Consider the following 24,585-nt stretch of genomic DNA (forward strand, 5'->3'; position numbering starts at 1 on the left):
CATTAATTAAAAGTATTCATGTAGTAAACTAGGATATGGCCAACACATTTTTAATAAGTGTTCAATCTGTTTAAAACCATATAATAATGATAAAAATGTTCAATACATTTTTTCCAAATGTTTATGTAATTTTTTAAAAATGTCACTGAAAATTTCAGGTAAAAAAATGTTTGGCACATATTTTTATTAAGCATGTAATTTTACTTGTCATGAAAAAATTAAGAGTTGAACGAGGACTAGAAGTGCAAGAAAAAGTAGCTAAAATAGAGCAGCAAGTTAGGGATCGAAAATGCTTACATTGGAAGTTTATTCTATCTATTGTAGTGGTTTAGGCATCCCAAATATTTATTACCTCAACATATGTCTCCTTAGCTCATGGGCAAACAGATATATGAATGGAGAAGGCAAAATTTTAGATACTATAATTGATGCATAATAGCATGCTTCATCTCCAAATAGTTTACGTTGTGATATATTAAGCACATCAACCGTCAACGGGGTACTGTGAGGAGAAAAAGTTGTGAAGTTTGCCTGCAAATGATCCACTAGAGATGGTTATAAGGTGAGGATTTGAGAAGACACCTGGTATAGATCTTTTCCTTCATTTGTACAATACTAGACATATATTACATATGTAGAGAGTATATTAAAAATGTTCGACATATTTGGGTCGGAAACACCTTGGTGCCCTCGTTTACAAGAATGTCACGGACGATAATGCCTTAGATGGTAAACATCCACAACCCGACACCAATCCATCCGCCGAAATCCCGCTTGTTCATATATAAACGTGGAGCTTTTAAATGTGCTATGACCAAGTGACATCATGGCCACACGTGATGGATGTGACCGAGACACGTTTCTTCACCTATGGGGGAGTCTCATTGCAAAGCTTATCCACTCGAAGCCAACTGACCGCTCATGTTCCATTCATATCCACATTGATGTTCTCCTGGTCCACAAGACATGATCGAGACTGAGGTCAACAGGCTAGAGTGGTGCCTTTTAGCCAGGTTCCATGATAGGGTGCCACTCGACCACTGTGTCAAAGTCCCCGACCTCGCCATCCGTCTGGGCTACGTTGTTGTGAGCTGATCTACGGGGTGTTAGCCAACCTTGCCACCGGGAACTGGGGTGTTGTTAAACTTCCCCAATCCCTCACTTTGGCAAATGCTAAGGGTTTGACCACGAATTTTCCCGTTGTATGGGACGCAGACCCGTTTGGCGCGCCTGGTATGCTTGGTCTACAGGGATGCCAAGGCGTTCTTCCTCGCGTGCAAAGAGGCTGCCGCAACGAGTGAGCTTGCCAGCATTTTTGCATGCAACCTAAAGCGGCATGGGGAGTTGTGCGCCATCTTTTTGTTGGAAATTGCTATTGTGGATGAGAAGACCGTCTGGCTGTCGTGCTCGCATGCCTTTCATATTGTGTGAATCGCATCGTGATTCTTCCACGCAGCGACCTGCCCACCCCAAGTTATTGGCATGAGATGATGGATTATTTCAAGTTTATTAGATCATAGCAAGATCCACAAGATGAATTTTTTATAATAAATTCACGTATTTAAAAACTGCTTGATGCATTTTTATAAAAATTTCATGTCATTATAAAATTGTTCATCCATTAAAAAATCATGTAATTAAAAATGTGTTCTACACATTTTTCAAGTAATGGAAAAAAAATTCTTGGATGCATTTTTTGAAATCATACAGTTATATATATATATATATATATTTATATACAATAAAATAAATTTGTTAGAATGTTTTAGTGTATTAGTTGAACATTTTTTAATTTGTCTATATCCAACATAGTGTAATAAAAAATGTCACTTACTTATAAATGTTTATTAAATATTAAAAATGTTCATGAAATACTTATAAAAAAGTTCATTTATGGAAGAATAAAAGGGAAAACTAATCAGAAAAATGAAAAAGATAAAAGTACAAAAATCTAAAATAAAATGGAAAGAAACAAAAATACATACAAAAGGGCAGACATTCGGCACATGGGCCGGGCCGGAATTTTTGGTTATGCGTGACTGCTTGACTAAACGGTGTCGCGTCTAGAAACAAATGACTAAATAGTGTCTCCTCAATCTAGAACATATCACTAAAGAGTGTCTCCTCAGAGAGAGAGAGAAATGGGGCTAACGTTAAAAAAAGGGGGCTAAACGGTGCACCAAGCGTGGAATAAGATTTTGGGATGCCTAATGCACATTCATCAAAAAGAGAAAAAAAGAGAGGACTAGACGGTGCACCAAGCGCGCCTTCTTTAGGCGGCCTTTGGGCTTGGGTTGGGTTGGAGGGGGGGGGGGGGGGGGGGAGGCGGTGCTATTCCAGTGTAGGAAGAATGTTCTTTCCGCTCTTTCCTCATTCTGTTGGTGTGCTTATCATTGGCGGAGGGCGTGTGGGGGCATGTATATGGCGATTGTTTTGGGATCTAGGCAGTTTAGGTTTCTGATGGATCCTTCTGGATTCGGCCAACTTTTATTGTCTTTGTTCTTTCTATAAGTCCTTATCCTTGTTTTGTTCTCCGGTACGGCGATTTGCTTCTAGATCACAGCCACCGGCGTCTCCTGGTCTGAATCGACAACTTCCTAGCCGTTGCTTCTAGAAGCTCCTGTGTTTAAAAATAGTTGCACCACTGAGCCAGACGCCTAGAGGCTGCATCGAGCTATGCTCATGGCGCGCACCGCCGGTGGATGCAGGAGAAGAAGACTTTGGCACCCCCACAAGATATGAGTGTAATTTTATGTTTCCATATGAGTGTGTTTGTAAGGACATGTGATGCTTGATATATGGGCCTTGGGCTCTTTCACACACAAAAAACACAACACATGCCTTCCAAATGATATTAAACAAAATCCAATTCTAGAAAGAATGGAAAAGTAAGGGATTTCAGTCTGCTAAGAGGTTGAATATCTCTCCCGCGTCTGATCTTTGCATCATTTTGTTATTCAAAACCATGACACAATTGATGTCATCGCGTACGCAATTGGACCCCGTTGACACACACTGGTTCGCCTCTCGACGGTAGACAATAGACTCGTCGAATCAAAGGGTGATGCAGTACTCCAGACAATTTTCAGTTGAATTTGCTAAAAGTTATCTCTTTATATATGAAGTGCAGCTAAGAAAAAGATAGCTTGCAGTTCCATCGTTTCTAACGAACAAATGTTAATGTAGTCTAGTCACTCATGTGCCTGATGAAGCGTCAGTGCGTCACCGATATGATGGAATAAAGCAAGTTAATTAACGCCTCCTGCGCTAAGAGCTTACTAGTTAGGTCAGCCTTGATTTCTTCTCCTAATATGCGGTGAAGAGGATGCATATATATCGAAACTGAAATTTTAATTTTAAGCCAACGAACTATTTGACCGAATACTCAAGGCTAACAACTAAAAGAATTCTTCCCATCCCGTGACAAGCGGGATCAGCAATCTACAAATCTTCTTATATATACAATGCATTCATTCCCAACTAAAAAAATTCATTCATTTCTCCACTACAAATACCCCGTGCGCTGTCCGCTCTCGTCTCAGTCCACAGGAGACGTTCTGCTCCAGCCACCATGGCCCGCCTCGCCACCCTCGCCATGCTCCTCCTCCGACTAAGTTATTTTACCGGTGCTGGTATGTATCGGTAGCCAATCCACCATCCATCACTTTTGTCAAGGTCTATGCATATCTTATACTCTATTTTCAGATATTAGATTGGACATAGTAATAAATGTATTGGTGTCAGATATTGTCAGCTTTACAGAACAGAGAGAGTTAGAGGGGAGAGAACGGTGCATGCATGCATGCATTCTCTCAAGCCATACATATGACATGCTTTTATTTTTCTCCTCGTATTTTTAATGATTCATATCTTTTGAACCAAATGTCTATTATTGAAACTTTTTATATATTTGAATTCATGGTGACAAGACCTTCAGAACAAGATCAATTTTGGATATGTTTGAAATATATTTTATTTTATGATTTCAATATTGTTTGAAATCACTTTCATAAAACATTATATTGTTTCACTATGTCATAGAAGTTTTTCCTAGTGTTTCACTCATTTTCATAAACTGGAATATGGAACTCACAGAGATACGGATATATTGATAGGACAACATTTTTTCTAGTTTTTTCAAGTGTTTCGCTCATTTTCAATCATTTGAATAAACATATTTCACTCATTTTCAAAAGATAGATTTAGGCCCATTCAAAATGATGGATATCACTCATTCAAAAATTTATTTCAAACATTTCAGAAAATTGATTTCACTCATTGAATCTAACAACACATTTCACTCATTTGATACAACTGATTTGAGTCGTTTCAATTGAAAGAAATACATGTTTCAATAATTTAAAAAGCTAATTTCACTCATTTGAAAATAAAAATATTCTTGTTTCAAGAAGCTGGTATATGTCACAAAAATAAACTTAAATTATTTCATAAAACTAACTTCACTCATTTGATGTCACTGTTTCAAATAACGCATTTCAATTATTTCAAAAAAACCGATTCCACTCAATTGAAAAGAAAAAAATCGCCCGCTTCATAAAACAGATTACACTCATTTCAAAAATTATATTTCACTCATTTCAAAAACGATTTCACTCATTCAAACAACGATTTCATTCAATTCATAAAATTGGTATCATTGAATTCAAAAAACATATTTCAGTTAATTGATATAACCCATTTCATAAAACCGATTTCACCCATTACAAAAAATATCTCAAAAACTAATTCCACTTTGTATTTACGAAATATATTCAAATGTATTTCAATCATCTCAAAAGTTAGTTTCAAATGTTTGAAATATAAATTTTAACTTGAAATAAGTGAAAATTAAATGAAATGAAAAACCATTTTCACTCGCTTCATGAAATAGATTTCACTCATTTATTAAAAAAATTGAAATAATCTGTCTCACATGTTTTAAAATAACTAGTTTCACATTTTCTAAATAACAAGTTAAAAATATTTCACAACGAAATTTGTTTCATATGCATGAAAACAGAATGTACTCATTTGAAAATTTTGGTTTCACTCAAATACTTATTTCATGTATTCCACAAAACATGTTTCACTCATTTGAAATGTTGAAATTAAAAGATGTTTGAATGTATTCAAGGTTGATCTTTTTCTGAAGGTCTTGGCATCAGGAGTTCAAATATATAAAAAGTTTTAAAAATCAAGTTGTAGTTTAAAATATATGAATGAATGAAATTGCCAAAGAGAAAATAAAGGGCATGAATTAGTCTGACATGTGATGCATCTTCAGTACATGAGAATGAGGAGAGAGAATGGATCATGCATGCGTCAAGTATAACTATATTGCTGACATGGCCCCTTTCATCTGACATTGCTTTGACTATTAATAAAGATACAAGAGATAGACTCTCGGTATACACATTTATACATTGTCTGTGGGCCTTCCTATAGCACGAATCACTTCGCATTTGAGTGGCAGATGGTTTGCCGGTAGGTACCGTATCCGGTAAAAAGAGGTTCGCGGCTCCTCCTCTCCCTCCTGTCCGTCGTAAGCTGCCGCGACCTTGAGGCCATCTCCGACGACCAGGGCCCACCCGTCCCCGTCCTCCTCACTCGAGCTGATCAAGCGGATGCCACTGCTGAGGTGACGACCCTTCCGAGCTGCCCGGCCCCGGTCGTCGCATGGGACGAGGACGAGCTCCCATCCCACCGCGGTCACCTCTGGTTGGCGCGCCCGCGCCATCACGGCTTCTTCCACCGCCGCGGCGCGTTCTCCGGCCTGGGCGAGGCCCGCGTCCAACCTGCGGCCTTCTTCCCCACGGAGCCAGATCGCGGAGAAGAGCAAGCACACTGGGAGACGGTGCTGGAGGTGGTCGCGGAGCCTGAACCCGACACCCACGGCGAGCAGAAGCCGTTTCATGCCGAGGAGGGTGAGGGGAACGAGGCAGTGAAGGCGTGGAAAGTGGAGATGATGGCGAGCATGTTCGTCCACGGCGTCGGCCTCCACCACCGCCACCACCACGACCAGGAGGAGGACAACGACGACGACCACAGGCAGGACATGAAGAAATGAACACGAAGCTGCTCGGACGCCTCCACCTCCACGCCTACGACGGCGACCACGAGGCTGACGAACTGGGAGAACTGGCTAGGAGGCTGGGCCCGGCGACCACGAGCACGAGGAGCTTCAACCACGGCGACCGCCACCTTGGGACGGAGGAAGCAGGCGGGGTGAAGAAGTGGTTCAAGGGCCTCATGAATCGATTCTAGACATGCATACATACCGCCCAGGGCGGATGGTTTAATTACTCTGGTTGATGTGTGCTCTGCACCTCCGCATCTGCTCATCTCGCTTTTCCCAAGCTTCAGTACTGTTAACAGTTCCTTCATGTTCCTTGTATGTAGCAAGTTAATTAACTCTAGCACCCCTATAAAAACTAGCAACTCGGTCTTCTTTTCTCTTTTGCAAGGGAGACGTTTTGGCCTTTCTTTTTGGGCCCTATTTCTTTTGAAATGGGTAGAATGTTTCACACCTCTTCATCAACGGATATATATATCTGCACAACCATTCTGTTTACAAAATTTTGAATCCGTAAAAACCCAAATTAAGAGATAAGCTAGGCTTGAAGATTTCCTTTCTGTATTTTGTTTGCTCCTAACCAATATTCACAATTTTTAAAGAAATGCTAAAAAAGATTGGTCTTGAAATCGAACATATGAGTACATAATGACTATAAGAATGGTGAGATCACCCTAAACCAGTACCGTACAGTACTACTCCTAATTTGGTTTTAATATTTTTGGAACCATCGCCGATGGTAATTATTAAAAAGTAATATACTATTTTTCGACCAAGATTATGTCTTCTTCTCGACTCCTTCTGAAAATTGCTAATTTTCTCCATTTTTTTAAAAAAATATCGACAAATGTTTTTCTCCGGGTGTCTACGTTCTACAGCTAGAGACCAGAAAACCCGAAGCCTCCAAACATTAAGGTCAATGCTACTCATGATCATGCTTTTTGTAATTGCACAAGTACTTTAGCTGGCAGTTGTCAAGAAATTTGGTGCGCATTCCTTAATTTGGTGAAGGGATTAATTGTACGTGCAGGTAGTATCCCCTTCCCGCTGATTGTGATGGAGTGAGATAACTTGGCTTCTCCTTCCTTGTCTTTATCCGGAAGTGAGAAACCTTAACAAGCAAGTCTCCAAATTTGTCTGAATATTAGAAGGTAAGAGGAAAAACTTGTGCAACTGCACATTACATGCATCATCATCGTTGTCCTCTACGCTCGATCATCAGTCTTTTGATGTGTGTGCATATGATCCACATCGATCATTACTCAGCATAAAGAGAAGGCGTGACGCAGGGCTGATAATATGTTTAGCTTTAACTGGCGTCGGTGATATGCAACAACCGTCGGTGGAATGCAACTATCACATCCACTTTGCCAAATTAACCTCTGATATATGTACCATTTAATTAGCACACACGGTACTGTATTTTGAATCTTGTGGGCCGTGCATGTACTCTACTGGTCTAAGAGCATCTCCAACAGGCGCCGAACGCGGCGCGCGCAAAAAACAGCTTTAGCGCGCGCCCATCGTCTGGTTTGGCGCGGCGCGCAGCGACCGCTCCAGCAGCCGCGCTAAAATGCAGCGCGCGCCGCTCCAGCAGCGCGCAAAAAATGCAGCGCGCGTTCATTTTACAAACTAGAAATGTAAGCATTGGAAAGATAGATTGCATAGATTTTAAACTATACAAAGGTACTTTATATCGGAAATATAGATTGCATAATAATAAAAACTACAAACGATAAAAAACGAGATAGATTGCATAAGAAAAACTACTCTAAGTCGCTATCATCATCACCATTATCATCCTCGGCGGTGTCGTTTGAGGTATCTAGTCAGATGTCCAGCCACCGATCATCGTCCGGCGTGAAGAACGACTGTCCACCTGCTGCAACGAGATCGGACTGCGCATTCGCCAACGCCTTCCGCCGACGCCTGTCCAACCGCGCCTCGCGGCGCCTTCGCGTGTCCTCCTCGCGGCGCCTTGCCCAGTAGACCTGCTCGTAGGCGACGTCCTTCGGGTGGCGCCGGCGCCACTCCGCCATGACCCGCTCGTCCTCCTGGGCGACGAGGAGGCGGCGCTGCCGCTCGGCGTGTTCCGCACGGTCTTGCGCCGTGTTCAGACGACGCGGCGGGGCGACGTCGAGCGCCTGCTGGAGCGTGTACACATCTTGGAAGTTCATCTGGCCGCGCGGCCGGCCTAGGCGCCACGCCGCCGCGTCGTACGCGCGGGCGGCCTCGTGCGCCATCCCGTAGGTGCCGAGGCCGAGCCGGAGATCGCCGGAGCGTATCTCCGAGTAGTGGCCGCCGTTGGGGCGCAGGCGGACGCCGCGGTAGCCGGACGCTCCTCGGCGGCGCGGCGGCATGGCGGCGCGGCGGTGGCGGGGCGCTGGAGCGGTGGAGGCGCGTCGGTGGCGGGGCGCTGGAGCGGCACGTGGCAGAGAGGGAGAGGAAGAGGAGAAGAGGAGGCGTGGAGAAGGCGCGTGGCACGCGCCGCACTTTATAGGCGCGCCGGAAGCGGTGCGCAAAATATGGCGCGCGAGCTGGCGCCTTTTCGCGCGCGCGCAAAGGGTTCCCGCGCGCGCGAGTTTCCCGCCGCCGCTGGAGCGCGGCAAAATGCCCCGCGCGCTAAAAGCTGGGTTTACCGCGCGCGCGTCATTTGGCGCGGCCGTTGGAGATGCTCTAATGCCATCACTGAAATGGACATGCCAACTACCGTTGGTGTTCGGCTTGTGGAATTTCTTTAAAATATTTTTTTCAAAAAATTCAGAAAATGTCTGCTCAAATTGAAAAAAAAATCAGAACTATGACCCCGGTGGCCCCCCTTTGGCAAAAGAGGAACTCCTCGGTCTAGCTTAGGCCGAAGAGAGGCAAATATGGGCCAAAGAGTGGCTGTCAGTGGAGGAGGTGTTGGGGAACATAGCAGGAATTCAAAATTTTCCTACGTGTCACCAAGATCTATCTATGGAGAAACCAGCAACGAGGGGAAGGAGAGTGCATCTACATACCCTTGTAGATCGCTAAGCGGAAGCGTTCAAGAGAACGGGGTTGAAGGAGTCGTACTCGTCGTGATCCAAATCACCGGAGATCCTAGTGCCGAACGGACGGCACCTCCGCGTTCAACACACGTACAACCCGGTGACGTTTCCCATGCCTTGATCCAGCAAGGAGAGAGGGAGAGGTTGAGGAAGACTCCATCCAGCAGCAGCACAACGGCGTGGTGATGGTGGAGGAGCATGGTACTCCAACAAGGCTACGCCAAGCACCGCAAGAGACGAGAAGGGAGAGGGGTAGGGCTGCGCCAAGAAGGAGAGGAACTCGTGTGTGTTGGGCAGCCCAAACCTCAAGTATATATAGGGGGAGGGGAGGGGCTGTGCCCCCACCTAGGGTTCCCTCCCTAGGGGTGGCGGCAGCCCCCAGATCCCATCTGGGTGGCGGCCAGGTGGAGGGGAGAGGGAGGCGCACCAGGCATGGGCCCTAAGGCCCATCTGCCCTTAGGGTTTGCCCCCCTCCTCCCCTTAGGCGCCTTGGGCCCTTGTGGGGGGCGCACCAGCCCATCTAGGGCTGGTCCCCTCCCACACTTGGCCCATGCAGCCCACCAGGGCTTGTGGCCCCACTTGGTGGACCCTCCCGGTGGTCCCGGTACGTTACCGATAAAACCCGAAACTTTTCTGGTGACCAAAACAGGACTTCCCATATATAAATCTTTACCTCCGGACCATTCCGGAACTCCTCGTGACGTCCAAGATCTCATCCAGGACTCCGAACAACATTCGGTAACCACATATATCTATTCCCTATAACCCTAGCGTCATCGAACCTTAAGTGTGTAGACCCTACGGGTTCGGGAACCATGCAGACATGACCGAGACGTTCTCCGGTCAATAACCAACAGCGGGATGTGGATACCCATGTTGGTTCCCACATGTTCCACGATGATCTCATCGGATGAACCACGATGTCGAGGATTCGATCAATCCCGTATACAATTCCCTTTGTCTAGCGGTATTTTACTTGCCCGAGATTCGATCGTCGGTATCCTGATACCTTGTTCAATCTCGTTACCGGCAAGTCTCTTTTACTCGTTCCGTAACACATCATCCCATGATCAACTCCTTGATCACATTGTGCACATTATAATGATGTCCTACCGAGTGGGCCCAGAGATACCTCTCCGTCACACGTTTTGAGTACTAACATTTATAAGTGCAGGAAAAAAATTTGTCTTGACAGCATCAAGATCCTCAAGCCATGAAACATAATGACTTGTCTCCTCGCAGTTTAGTTCAGCCCCGGGACAGTGGACGGTCCTGTCTACCAAGCGTCGGACATGTTTGCTTGATTGGAAGTAAACTTTCAATATAAATTGAGATCTATTAATTATTCAACTGGTTCAAATAATCTCATATTGAAGACATAAATATGGTTGAGAAACTCACATAATGGTAGAACTGGAGGCGTTTGCACATCGACCCAGATGTCTCTATTACCTTCAATATCATCTTCCGGACGAATATCAAAGGTGATAACCATATCAGGCTCAAATGCATAAGCCTTGCATAGTGCTTGCCAAGTTTTGCATTCAAAATAGGTGTATGTGTCTGCATTGTATAATTTGACGTTGAAGGTATAACCATGTTCGGTCTTCAAGTAAACTCTTTTTACCTCCATAGTTTCGTTAGGACTGAAACCTATCTTATCCAAGACAAAAATTCTTGCATGGCACGGGATACGCTAGTAGAATAGTGAAAAATTAAAATTAAAAGTTGAAGCAAATGAAGCATAAGTCATGCTTAATTACGAAAAAAGACTTGTCGTTGTGACTTACTGTATCCACTTCGAAGTTCTCAGCCAGCTTGATGCTGAAGCGTCTATCATCAACTAGAAAATTTCTGCCGCACAGGCCGTGCTGGTCTTCACAGTATTCGCATATAATAAAATCATGTTCGTCGGCAGGCGACATTCCTATGTTCATAGGTGAAACATTAAACACTTATTAGTTCTATTAATTCAACTAATTCTGTTAATTCAACTAGTTCAACTAATTAATTGAACTAATTCAACTAAGCACTTATGAAAAATATACCTAAATAAAGTAGCTCAACTAATTCGACTAACTAGTTCAACTAATTAATTCAACTAATTCAACTAAACTAGTTCTGTTAATTTTTTTACTAAAAATAAGGTAGCTAGTTCTATATAATAAAATGTTAATTAGATAATGAAATCTCATATAACTAAATTAAATATATATCTAACATATAATTTATATCTAATTCATCTAACATTTGACATTAATATCTAACATATGTTCATATATAGGTAAAACATTAAACACTTACTAGTTCTATTAATTCAACTAAATAAATTAGTTCTATTAATTCAACTAAGCATTTACTAAAAATAAAGTAGTTCTATTAATTTCCTACTAAAATAAAGTAGGTAGTTCTATATAGTAATATTTTGATTAGATCATCAAATCTCATATACCTAAATTTTCTTACTAAAAATAAACTTGTTCTATTAATTTTCATACTAAAAATAAACTAGTTATATTAATTCAACTAGTTCAAATCTCATATATATACCTAATTGATATATAGGTAATTCATCTAAAATTGACATTAATATTTAACATCTTTTCCATATAATTCATCTAACATTAACATTCTAACATTATTATCTACGTAATTTATCTAACATTAATCTAAACAACAGAAAATAGAAAATAAGTAAAAACAATGTGTGTGTGTATGTGTGTGTACGAGCGGGGGGCGGCGGCGTACGGGCGGCGGCGCGAGATGGCGATGCGACGGGGACGGCGCGACGACGAGCGGCGGGCCGGGGGCGACGGTGCGAACGAGACGACGACGTAGTACGGGGCGGCGGGGGCGACGGCGGTGACGGTGACGACGGGCGGCAGGGGCGGCGAGGGCAGCGGGGCATGCGAGGGCGGCGCGCGATGGGCGGCGGCGGCGATGTCATGCAAAGAAGTTGGATCGAGAAGAAGTGGTGGTCGATGAAACTGAATTTTTCGTAAGTGCCATATATATAGGAGGGGCCTTTAGTACCGGTTGGAGCCATCAACCGGTACTAAAGGCCAATTTTCGCCAGGCCAAGGGGCGGGAAACGACCCCTTTAGTACCGTTCGTGCCACGAACCGGTACTAAAGGCCCAATCATTAGTACCGGTTGGAGCCACCAACCGGTACTAATGGTTGTGCGCTGCCACCGGCGGTGCACAATGTTTAGTCCCACCTCGCCGAGCGAAGGGCAGCCGCACTGGTTTATAAACCCAGCCGCGGCTGCTCCTTCGAACTTCTCTATATAGCAGGCTTCTGGGCCTAACTATGGCGCGCTGCCCTGTGAGCCTGCTGACCCTTCTGGGCCTGCATTTGCACACCCTAGGTCTGGCAGGCCCACTGGGCAGCGCCCCAACAAATTTTTTATATAGTTTTTTCTTTTCTGCATTATTTATTTTGTTCTATTTATTTCTGAGTAATTTTTATATATAGTTTTTTTCTTTTCTGCATTATTTATTTTCTTCTATTCATTTTTGAGTAATTTTTTATATAGTTTTTTTCTTTTCTGCTTTATTTATTTTCTTCTATTTATTTCTGAGTAGTTTTTTTTCTGTATTTAGTTTCTTTGTGACCCTCTGTACTCTTACGCACATGCTATGCGGGTGAAAAGATAATACCATTTCAAGTTTCAACATTTTAGAGTTCATTTTGTAGTGATTTTTAATTTCACGGTCATTTAGCTTTCTAAACAATTAGGTAAATGACTGAAAAACAACAAATGATGTCAGAACATGTTGGAAATTGATGACGTCGCTTTGAATGCTGCATACTGAACACAAAAGAAGTCCGGAGTTCAAATAAGTTTAAAAAACATTGAAGTGCCCGTGTAACAGATGAGTTCTCGTCCGAAACCCTGATACTCCGAAAGAGATTGTCCAGTTTGTACACGAAGTGCGTCCAGTTTTTGCCCTGACCCTCTCTACTCTTTCGCACATGCTATGCGGGTGAAATGATGATACCATGCCAAGTTTCAACATTTTTAGAGTTCATTTTGTAGTGATTTTCAATTTCACGGTCATTTAGCACTCTAAACAATTAGGTAAATGACTGAAAAATAACAAATGATGTCAGAACATGTTGGAAATTGATGACGTCGCTTTGAATGCTGCATACTGAACACAAAAGAAGTCCGGAGCTCAAATAAGTTTAAAAAACATTGAAGTGCCCGTGTAACAGATGAGTTCTCATCCGAAACCCTGATACTCCGAAAGAGATTGTCCAGTTTGTACACGAAGTGCGTCCAGTTTTTGCCGTGACCCTCTCTACTCTTTCGCACATGCTATGCGGTTGAAATGATGATACCATGCCAAGTTTCAACATTTTCAGAGTTCATTTTGTAGTGATTTTCAGATTGAGAAGCGACCAACCAAGAAACGAATAATCTCATAAGTGAGAATTAAGCATAATTAACACCTAATAATGCACCACAAGTAGGATATAATTTCATTTCATAATTATCGACTTTCGTGCTTGCATAGGGAATCACAAACCTTAACATCAATATTCTTACTAAAGCATAATTACTCATCAAGATGACTCACATATCACATCATCATATCTCAAAACTATTACTAAGAATCAAGTTTATTTTGTCCAATGATCTTCATGAAAGTTTTTATTATATCCTTCTTGGATATCTATCACTTTGGGACTAATTTTCATATGTTACTTTTGACAAGCTCAAGCAAATATAAGTGAAGATCATGAGCATAATTTTTCTTTCTCTCAAATTTATTTAAGTGAAGCAAGAGAGAATTTCTTGAAAATTTTACTAACTCTCAAATAAATCTAAGTGAAGAAAGAGAGCATTTCTTCAAAAATACTAGAGCACACCGTGCACAAAAAGATATAAGTGAAGCACTAGAGCAAGTCCATAGCTCATAAAAATTTAAGTGAAGCATAGAGAGCAATTCTAAAAAGTCATGACATAATTTTGGCTCTCTCAAATAAGGTGTGCCCAGCAAGGAACCAAGACTAAAAACACAAAATAAAACAAGCAAAGACTCGTATCATACAAGACGCTCCAAGAAAAGCACATAGTATGTGACGAATAAAAATATAGCTTCGAGTAAAATACCGATGGTCGTTAGAAGAAAGAGGGGATGCCACTCGGGGGCATCCCCAGGCTTAGTTGCTTGCTCTATTTTGGATAATAGCTTGGGATTCCGGGGCATCCCCAAGCTTAGGCTCTTCTTACTCCTTATTCCTACATCTATCATAAGATAACCCAAAACTTGAAAACTTCAATCACACAAAACTCAACAAAAGCCTTCGTGAGATCCGTTAGTATAAGAAAACAAATCACTACTATAAGTATTGTAGTAAACCAATTCATATTTTGTTCTTCCATTATATCTAATGTATTCCAACTTTTCTATGGCAAAAACTCATCAAAGAAAACCATAGAGCCATCAAAATAAGCACACAACGCAAAGAAAACAGAATCTGTCAAAACAGAACAGTCTATAGCAATCTGGATATACTTATGGAACTCAACTTTGAAAAATTAGGATGACCTAAGAAATTTGTATATTAATCTACTGCAAAAGGAATGCGTATTTTATCGCTCTCTGGTTAAAAATGAAAATTATTTTCGCGAGCTCAAAAGTTTCTGTTTTTTCGGCAAGATTAAACAACTATCACCCAAGAAGATCCTAAAGGCTTTATTTGGCACAAACACTAATTAAAACACAAAAAACACAATCATAACAGTAGAATAATTGTGCTAACACTCAAAAATAGGAAGCAAAAAGAAAAAATAAATTTTATTCATTGGTTGCCTCCCAACAAGCGCTAGTTTTACGCCCTTCTTCTTAATTCCCTTGGAGCTGTTTTCATCATGGGGTTTTGTAAAAACAACATAAAAATATTATCCATAGAAACCTTAGCATTATTAAGTTGCCCATTATCATAACCACGTTGATTTCCGGCAACATTCCAATAGTAATGCTGATTAACATTATTGAAAATTTGTTGGATTATATCTAAAACGGGGACTTCCTTTTTAAGATTCTCATCAAAGATTTTATTATACCCAAGCAAATGTCTTAATGCATAATCACTATTGTAAAGAATTTCATCTATCACGGGCTTTTCATGGTTCATACCATAAAAATCAAAGATTTCCCTAGCTTCCCGTATGATATAGTCAAACTCATTCATAAGAACAAGAGTGGCCAACTTTTTAGCCTTAGGATTCTTTATAACGGGGAGCTCAAAAAACAATCTTTGCAGAGTAGGATGAGTATGGATTAATTTAGTCTCAAGTTTTAGAACTAGTGCTGAAATAGCATCCGCATAAGATCTAGTAGTTCTAAGTATAGGAGCATCATCAAGACTTAGGTTTCCCACACAATTGAAAAATTCTTGGATATGTTCCTTTGCCATAACATTCCCCTGCTCCAAGATAAAAGTTTTAGCATCCAGATTGCCCGGACGTCCAATCTTAGGAGTTAGGCCATCATCTGTTGGTGCCATACAAAAATCACTCATGATTGCAAGCAAAGGATAGATCTGACGAGGAAACTGCGAACGAAAAAGAGGGGCGAATAAAACGGCAAATTTTTGTGAAGTGGGGGAGAGGAAAACGAGAGGCAAATGGCAAATAATGTAAATTGCGAGGAGATAAGATTTGTGATTAGGATCTTGGTATATGTTGAAGATCCTCCCCGGCAACAGCGCCAAAAATTCCTTTTGATATCGCTCGAAGCTACGTCGGTATTTTCCCAAAGAGGAAGGGATGATGCAGCACAACAGCGGTAGGTATTTCCCTTAGATATGAAACCAAGGTTATCGAACCAATAGGAGAACCAAGCAACACAAGGTAAATAGCACCTGCACACAAACAACAAATACTCGCAACCCGACGTTTAAAAGGGGTTGTCAATCCCTTTTGGGTAACGGCGCCATATGCCAACGGACGTGAGAGAGTTCTAAATATTGATAGATCGAACGCCAACTAAAATAAATTGCAGCAAGGTATTTTTGTATTTTTGGTTTTAGTAGATCTAAAAATAAAAGGCAAATAAAATAGATCGCAAAGGCAAATAATAAGAGAGAGAGACCCGGGGGCCGTAGGTTTCACTAGTGGCTTCTCTCGAGAAAAATAGCAAACGGTGGGTAAACAAATTACTTTTGGGAAATTGATAGAACTTCGAATGATAATGATGATATCCAGGCAATGATCATTACATAGGCATCACGTCCAAGATTAGTAGACCGACTCCTGCCTGCATCTACTACTATTACTCCACACATCGACCGCTATCCAGCATGCATCTAGTGTATTAAGTTCATGGAGAAACGGAGTAATGCAATAAGAACAATGACATGATGTAGACAAGATCTATCTATGTAGAGATATACCCCATCGTTTTATCCTTAGTAGCAACGATACATACGTGTCGGTTCCCCTTGTGTCACTGGGATCAAGCACCGTAAGATCGAACCCACTACAAAGCACCTCTTCCCATTGCAAGATAAATAGATCAAGTTGGCTAAATAAAACCCAAATATCGGAGAACAAATACGAGGCTATAAGCAATCATGCATATAAGAGATCAAAGAAACTCAAATAACTTTCATGGATGTAAAAAGATAGATCTGATCATAAACTCAAAGTTCATCCGATCCCAACAAACACACCGCAAAAAGAGTTACATCATATGGATCTCCAAGAGAACATTGTATTGAGAATCAAACGAGAGAGAGGAAGCCATCTACCTACTAACTACGGACCCAAAGGTCTACAAAGAACTACTCACGCATCATCGGAGAGGCACCAATGGAAGTGGTGAACCCCTCCGTGATGGTGTCTAGATTGGATCTGGTGGTTCTGGACTCTGCGGCGACTGGAATTGATTTTCGTCGACTCCCCTAGGGTTTCTGGAATATTGGAGTATTTATAGAGCAAATAGGTGGTCCTGGGGGCACCCGAGGTGGGCACAACCCACTAGGGCGCGCCTGGGCCTCCAGGCGCGCCCTGGTGGGTTGTGCTCCCCTCGGAGCACCCGCAGTCGCTGCCTTGGCCCATTGGAAGACTTCTGGTCCATAAAAAATCTCCGTAAAGTTTCACTACATTTGGACTCCGTTTGGTATTGACTTTCTATTATGTAAAAACATGCAAAAAAACAGCAATTGGCACTTGGCATTATGTCAATAGGTTAATACCAAAAAATGATATATAATGACTATAAAATGATTATAAAATATTCAAGACTGATAATATAATAGCATAGAACCAAAAAAAATTATAGATACGTTGGAGACATATCATAGGACACAGTCCTTTGCTTCGGCTTCGTCCTTGGCCAGTTGGCGCGCCTGGCATGCTTGGTCTATATGGATACCAAGGCGTTTTTCCTCATGTGTAAAGAGGCTGCCGCAATGAGTGAGCTTGCCAGCATTTTGGCATGCAGCCTAAAGCTGCATGGCGAGTTGTGCGCCATCTTTTCGTTGCAAATGGCTATTGGGGAAGAGGAGACCATCTGGTTGTCATGCTCGCACGCCATTCATATTATGTGAATCGTGTCGTGGTTCTACCACGCATCGATGTGCCCAAGTAATTAGCGTGAGATGATGGATTACTTAAACTTTATTAGATCAGAGCAAGATCCACAAGATGAATTTTTTATAATAAATTCATGTAACTTAAAAATTGCTTGATGCATTTTTAAAAAATATTCATGTAATGATAAAATTGTTCATCCATTAAAAATTCATGTAATTAAAAATATGTACTACACATTTTTCAAGTAATCGAAAAAAATGGTGGATTCATTTTTTAAAATGATACAATTTTACAAATTTTTCTATACAATAAAATAAAGTGCTAAGAATAGATTAGTGTAATTCTCATGTAATAAAAATGATATTAGATGATTTTTTATTTTTCAATATCTAAGTTATTGTAATAAAAATGTCACTTACTTATAAATGTTTATTATGTATTCAAAATGTTCATGAAATACTTATAAAAAAGTTTATGTACGGAAGAACAAAAGAGAAAACTGATCAGAAAAATGAAAAAGATAAAAGCACATAAACCTAAAATAAAATGGAAAGCAACAAAAAGACATACAAAAAACGGCAGACATCTGGCACATGGGCTGGCCCAAAATGATGGGTTATGCGTCACTGCTTGACTAAATGGTGTCTCTTCTAGAAACAAATGACTAAACAGTGTCTCCACAATCTAGAAACAAATCACTAAACAGTGTCTCCTCGACGAGACAAAAGGGGCCAACTTTCAAGAAAGGGGGTAGGGGGGCTAAACGGTGCACCTAGCGTGTAATAGGATTTCAGGATGCTTAATGCACATTCATCAAAAAGAGGAAAAAAATGATTGAACTAATTAAGATGATACGTTAGTATTCGACTGCAACTTGGATGGAACTAGTATTCAACCGTAGATGACACACACACTGGTAAATTAGCTATTGATATGATATGTTCTCATCAAATACGAAATTTTGAGAGAAATATTAGGTGTCCTGTTATCAACATTATCAAAACAGAAAATAAGCCTGTCAATTGATCATAATTTGATACACCCATCACTATATACATGGAATTTTTGGATTCTGCCATCTATCATTTCAACTTCAAAGTGTACTATTTGGTGCATACACAATATTTTTGGCCAGGGAGAGGTATATAATTTTATCCAAAGAGAATGAGGAATAAAAAATCTCACATATGAGAAGCTCATGAGTGTCTTCCTATTTTCCCGGGCGAAAGCTACTTCGGATGTCACGCAAATGTGAGAGTATTCTAGTAGGTGACTACTGAGACTGTCCTTGCTTACCGTCCACAATGAGTTTTGAAAACTCGCCCAAGAAGCACCATCCCTTTTGGGAACCTAGAAAATACAATAGTAATATACTGTAACTCAAGGGAATGCGCTGAATAACATAACAAAGAGTTTAGCATTAGTTATCATTTTTTGAATAAATCCCCTTGAGAAGGTACATTGTAAGTGGTCAGGTAAAGGCCAAGCATTGAAGGACAACATTTGCGTAGCAACTGTAAAAAGAAATAAAATAAGAAGGCCGGGCAAAAACAACAACATTGAACCGCTAAATTCAGATTCAATAAATTCTTTACACCATAAATGAAAGTGCGCTAATATGTTTAATTTTCAATAAGTTTTAGGCATTAGTTTGATTTGTGAATCCACAGAACTGCCACAGGAGTATTATCTCGTTAAAGGAAACAATTTTGAAAATGACAGGTTTTAACAATCTCAAAATTATAATCTATAGGATACACCTAACAAAAGCAAAAAAAATGTCCTGCATATTTAGTTTCAACATAGCTATTAAAGAGTTTAATTAATTGTTTACCTGTTCCTAGGGTCAGAAACACCAAAATGACATAATTCCACCTTGTCAAAGTTGTAGAGCATACAAAAGTGTCTTTACCACATTTCGATAACCATTAGGTTCAACATACAAAAGTGTATGTTGGTGATTAAATGAGTCATCAAGTTTTCCTTACCGAATCCGATGGATAATGCATCACAACTGTTCAAGCAGTTTCTTGTCTGATCAGACTTTTTGTCCTTGCTAGATTACATCGCACCACAACTTGGATCTCTAATTTAACAAGAATTAAGGAAGATAATTAGCCTTTGCAGATCGGTCACGCGCTTAAAAATGCTCATGTAATTAGAAAATGTACATGAATTAAAAATATGCAAGTAGTAAAATACGATGGCCAACACTTTTGTAATAAGTGTTTAATCCATTTTAAAACCATATAATAATAATAAAAGTGTTCATTACATTTTTTCCAAATGTTTATGTAATTTTGAAAAAAAATCACTGAAAATTTCAGGTAAAAAATGTTTGGCACATATTTTTAAAAATCATGTAATTTTACGTCCTATGAAAAATTTAAGAGTTCAAGGAGGATTAGAAGTGCAAGAAAAAGTAACTAAAAATAGAGCAGCAAGTTAGGGATAGAAAACGCTTACATTCGAAGTTTATTCTCTCCATCGTAGTGGTTTAGGCATGCCAAATATTTATTACCTCAATATATATCTCCTTGGCTCATGGGTGAAGAGATATATGCATGGAGAAGGCAAAATTTGAGATACTATAATTGATGCACAATATCATGCTTCATCTCCAAACATTTTACGTTGTGATATTGTAGGCACATCAACCGTCAACGGGGTACTGTGAGGACAAAAAGTTGTGAAGTTTGCCTACAAATGGTCCACTAGAGATGGTTGTAAGGTGAGGATTTGAGAAGACGCCTAGTATGGGTCTTTTCCTTCATTTGTACAATACTAGACATATATTGCATATGTAGAGAGTATACTAAAAATGTTTGACATATTTGGGACAGACACACCTTGGTGCTCTTGTTTACAAGAATGTCACGTACGGTAATGCCTTAGATGGTAAATATCCACAACCGGACACCAATCCAAACGCCCAAATCCCGCATGTTCATATATAAACGCTTAGCTTTTAAATGTGCTATGACCAAGTGATACCATGGACACACGCGATGAAGGTTACCAAGACACGTTTCTTCGGCTATGGGGTAGTCGCATTGCAAAGCTTATCCACTGGAAGCCAACGGACCGCTCGTGCTCCATTCATATCCACATTGATGTTCTCTTGGTCCACGGGACACACATGATTGGGACTAAGGTCAACAGGCCATGGGTGATGCTTGTTAGCCAGGTTCAACAATAGGGTGCCACTCGACCACTGTGTCGAAGTCTCTGACCTTGCCATCCGCGGGGGATACTTTGTTGTGAGCTGATCTACGGGATGTTAGCCAACCTCGCCATCGGGAACTAGGGTTGTTAAACTTCCCTACTCCCTCACTTTGGCAAAGGCCAAGGATTTTACCGTGATTCTTCCCATTGTATGGGACGCAGTCCCTTGCTTCGGCTTTGTCATTGACACGTTGGCGTGCCTAGTATGCTTGGTCTATAGGGATACTCTGACGTTATTCCTCATGTGCAAAGAGGTTGCCGCAATGAGTGAGCTTGCGAGCAATTTGGCATGCAGCCATCTTTTTGTTGGAAATGGTTATTGGGGATGAGGAGACCATCTGGTTGTCATGCTCGCACCCCATTCATATTTTGTGAATCGTGTCGTAGTTCTACCACACATCGACGTGCCCAAGTAATTGGCGTGAGATGATGGATTACTTAAACTTTATTAGATCATAACAAGATCCACAAGATGAATTTTATTATAATAAATTCATGTAATTATAAAATTCTTATTCCATTAAAAAATCATGTATTAAAAATGTGTACTACACATTTTTCAAGTAATGGAAAAAATGGTGGATTCATTTTTTAAAATCATACAATTATATAAATTTTTTATACAATAAAATAAAGAGGTCAGAATAGTTTAGTGTAATTCTCATGTAATAAAATTGATTAGATGAACATTTTGTATTTTCCTATATCTAAGTTATTGTAATAAAAAATGTCACTTACTTATAAATGTTTATTACATATTCAAAATGTTCTTGAAATACTTATAAGAAAGTTTCTGTATGGAATAACAAAAGGGAAAACTGATCAGAAAAATGAAAAATGAAAATGTACAGAAACCTAAAATAAAATGGAAAGAAACAAAAAGATACAAAAAACGGCAGACATCCGGCACATGGGCCGGCCCGGAATGATGGGTTATGGCTCACTGCTTGACTAAATGGTGTCTCCTCAACGAGACAAAAGAGGCCAACTTTCAAGAAAGAGGGTGGGGGCGGCGGGGGGGGGGGGGGGGGGGGGCTAAACGCTGCACCAAGCATGGAGTAGGATTTCGGGATGCCTAATGCACATTCATCATAAAGAGGAAAAAAGGGCTAAACTAAGATGATATGTTAGTATTTGACTGCAACTCAGATAGAATTAGTATTCAACCACACATGACACACACACTGGTTAATTAGCTGTTCATATGATATGTTCTCGTCAAATACAAAATTTTGAGAGAAATAGTAGGTGTACTGTTATCAACATTATCAAAAGATAAAATAAGCCTGTGAAGTGATCATAATTTGATAAAGCCATCACTATATACATGGAATTTTTGGATTCTGCCATCTATCATTTCAGCTTCAGAGTGTACCATTTTTTGCATACACAATAGTTTTGGCCAGGGAGAGGTATAGAATTTTAACCAAAGAGAATGAGGAATCAGAAATCTCACGTGAGAAGCTCATGAGCGTCTTCCTATTTGCCCGGGCGAAAGCTACTTCCGATGTCACGCAAATGTGAGAGTATTCCAGTAGGTGATAATTGAGACTGTCCTTGCTTACCCTCCACAATGAGTTTTTCAAACACACACAAGAAGCACCATTCCTTTTGGGAACCTAGAAAATACAATAGTAATATACTGTAACTCAAGGGAATGCGCTGAATAACATAAGAAAGAGTTTAGCATTAATTTATCACTTTTTGAATGAATCCCCTTGAGAAGGTACGTTGTAAGTGGTCGGCTAAAGGCCATGCACTGAAGGACAACATCTGCGTAGCAACTGTAAAAAGAAATAAAATAAGAAGGTTGGGCAAAAACAACACCATTGAACCGCTAAATTCAGTATCAACAAATTGTTTACGCCATAAACTAAAGTGCCCTAATATGTTTAATTTTCAATAAGTTTTAGGCATGAGTTTGATTTGTGAATCCACAGAAGTGCCACCGGAGTATTATATCGTTAAAGGAAACAATTTTGAAAATGACAGGTTTTAACAATCTCAAAATTGTAACCTATAGGATACACCTAACATAAGCAAAAAATGTCCAGCATATTTAGTTTCAAAATAGCTATTATACAGTTTAATTAATTGTTTACCTATTCCCAGGGTTAGAAACACCAAAATGACGCAATTCCACCTTGTCAAAGTTGTAGAGCATACAAAAGTGTCGTTACCACATTTCGATAACCATTAGGTTCAGCATACAAAAGTGTATGTTGGCGATTAAATGAGTCATCAAGTTTTACTTACCGATTTCGATGGATAATGCCTAACAACTGTTCAAGCAATTTCTTGTTTGGTCAGACTTTTTGTCCTTGGTAGATTACCTCGCACCACAACTTGGATCTCTAATTTAACGAGAATTCAGGAAGATCATCAGCCTTTGCAGATCGATCAGGCGCTTAGAAAATGTACATGAAATTAAAATATTCATGTAGTAAAATGCGATGGCTAACACTTTAGTAATATGTGTTCAATCCATTTAAAAACCATATATTAATAAATGTGTTCATTATTTTTTTTCAAAATGTTTATGTAATTTTAGAAAAAATGTCACTGAAAATTTCAGGTGAAAAAATGTCTGGCACATATTTTTAAAAAGCATGTAATTTTACTTCTTATGAAAATTTAAGTTAAAGGAGGATTAGAAGTGCAAGGAAAAGTAGCGAAAAATAGAGCAGCAAGTTAGGGATAGAAAATGCTTACTTTCGATACTTATTCTCTCCATTGTAGTGGTTTAGGCATCCCAAATATTTATTACCTCAATATATGTCTCCTTGGCTCGTGGGTGAAGGTATATATGCATGGAGAAGGCAAAATTTGAGATACTATAATTGATGCATAATATCATGCTTCATCTCCAAACATTCTACGTTGTGATATAGTAGGCACATCAACCGTCAACGGGGTACTGTGAAGAGAAAAAGCTGTGAAGTTTGCCTACAAATGGTCCACTAGAGATGGTTATAAGGTGAGGATGTGAGAAGACACCTAGTATGGGTCTTTTCCTTCATTTGTATAATACTAGACATATATTGCATATGTAGAGAGTATATTAAAAATGTTTGACATATTTGGTGCTCTTGTTTACAAGAATGTCACGTACGATAATGCCTTAGATGGTAAATATCCACAACCCGTCACCAATCCATCCGCCCAAATCCTGCATGTTCGTATATAAACGCTGAGCTTTTAAATGTGCTACGACCAAGTGACACCATGGCCACACGCGATGGAGGTGACCGAGACACGTTTCTTCGCCTATGGGGGAGTCGCATTGCAAAGCTTATGCACTGGAAGCCAACTGACTGCTCATGCTCCATTCATATCCACATTGATGTTCTCATGTCCATGGGACACACAGGATCGAGACTAAGGTCAACAGGTCAAGGGTGATGCCTGTTAGCCAGGTTCAGCGATAGGGTGCTACTCGACCATTGTGTCGAAGTCTCCGACCTCGCCATCCGTCGGGGCTACGTTGTTGTGAGCTGATCTACTGAATGTTAGCCAACCTCGCCACCAGGAACTGGGGTTGTTAAAGTTCTCTACTCCCTCACTTCGGCAAATGCCAAGGGTTTTACCATGATTCTTCCCATAGTATCGGGATGCAGTCCCTTGCTTCGGCTTCATCATTGACCCGTTAGCGCGCCTGGTATGCTTGGTCTATATGGATACCATGGCGTTATTCCTCGTGTG

General features: G+C 40.4%; 2 protein-coding genes across 2 annotated transcripts; one reads left to right on the plus strand and one right to left on the minus strand.

Annotated features, from left to right (window-relative positions):
* Positions 1–3,571: 3,571 nt before the first annotated feature.
* Positions 3,572–6,581, plus strand: LOC147981376 (uncharacterized). The gene is made up of 3 exons (XM_087515955.1): positions 3,572–3,632; positions 5,285–5,406; positions 5,489–6,581. Exons 1-3 carry the CDS (start codon positions 3,572–3,574, stop codon positions 6,065–6,067), a joined length of 762 nt encoding a protein of 253 aa, XP_087372081.1. The 3' UTR covers positions 6,068–6,581.
* Positions 6,582–7,902: 1,321 nt separating this feature from the next.
* On the minus strand, positions 7,903–8,459 carry LOC147981377 (ethylene-responsive transcription factor ERF105-like). Its single transcript, XM_087515956.1, has one exon. The coding sequence runs from the start codon at positions 8,431–8,433 to the stop codon at positions 7,903–7,905; it is 531 nt and encodes a 176-aa protein (XP_087372082.1). The 5' UTR covers positions 8,434–8,459.
* Positions 8,460–24,585: the final 16,126 nt, after the last annotated feature.

This window comes from Triticum urartu, chromosome 3A (assembly GCF_056163025.1).
Source record: "Triticum urartu cultivar PI428250 chromosome 3A, HENAU_Tu73, whole genome shotgun sequence".
In the NCBI taxonomy this organism is placed as follows: domain Eukaryota; kingdom Viridiplantae; phylum Streptophyta; class Magnoliopsida; order Poales; family Poaceae; genus Triticum; species Triticum urartu.

Bases quoted from the DNA above. Each gene is read 5' to 3' on its own strand.
- LOC147981377 (XM_087515956.1), bottom strand. From the start codon at position 8,433: ATGCCGCCGCGCCGCCGAGGAGCGTCCGGCTACCGCGGCGTCCGCCTG.
- LOC147981376 (XM_087515955.1), top strand. From the start codon at position 3,572: ATGGCCCGCCTCGCCACCCTCGCCATGCTCCTCCTCCGACTAAGTTAT. The intron at 3,633-5,284 runs GTATGTATCGGT...ATGCATCTTCAG, and splicing joins AAGTTATTTTACCGGTGCTG to TACATGAGAATGAGGAGAGA. The intron at 5,407-5,488 runs GTATACACATTT...GTTTGCCGGTAG, and splicing joins ATACAAGAGATAGACTCTCG to GTACCGTATCCGGTAAAAAG.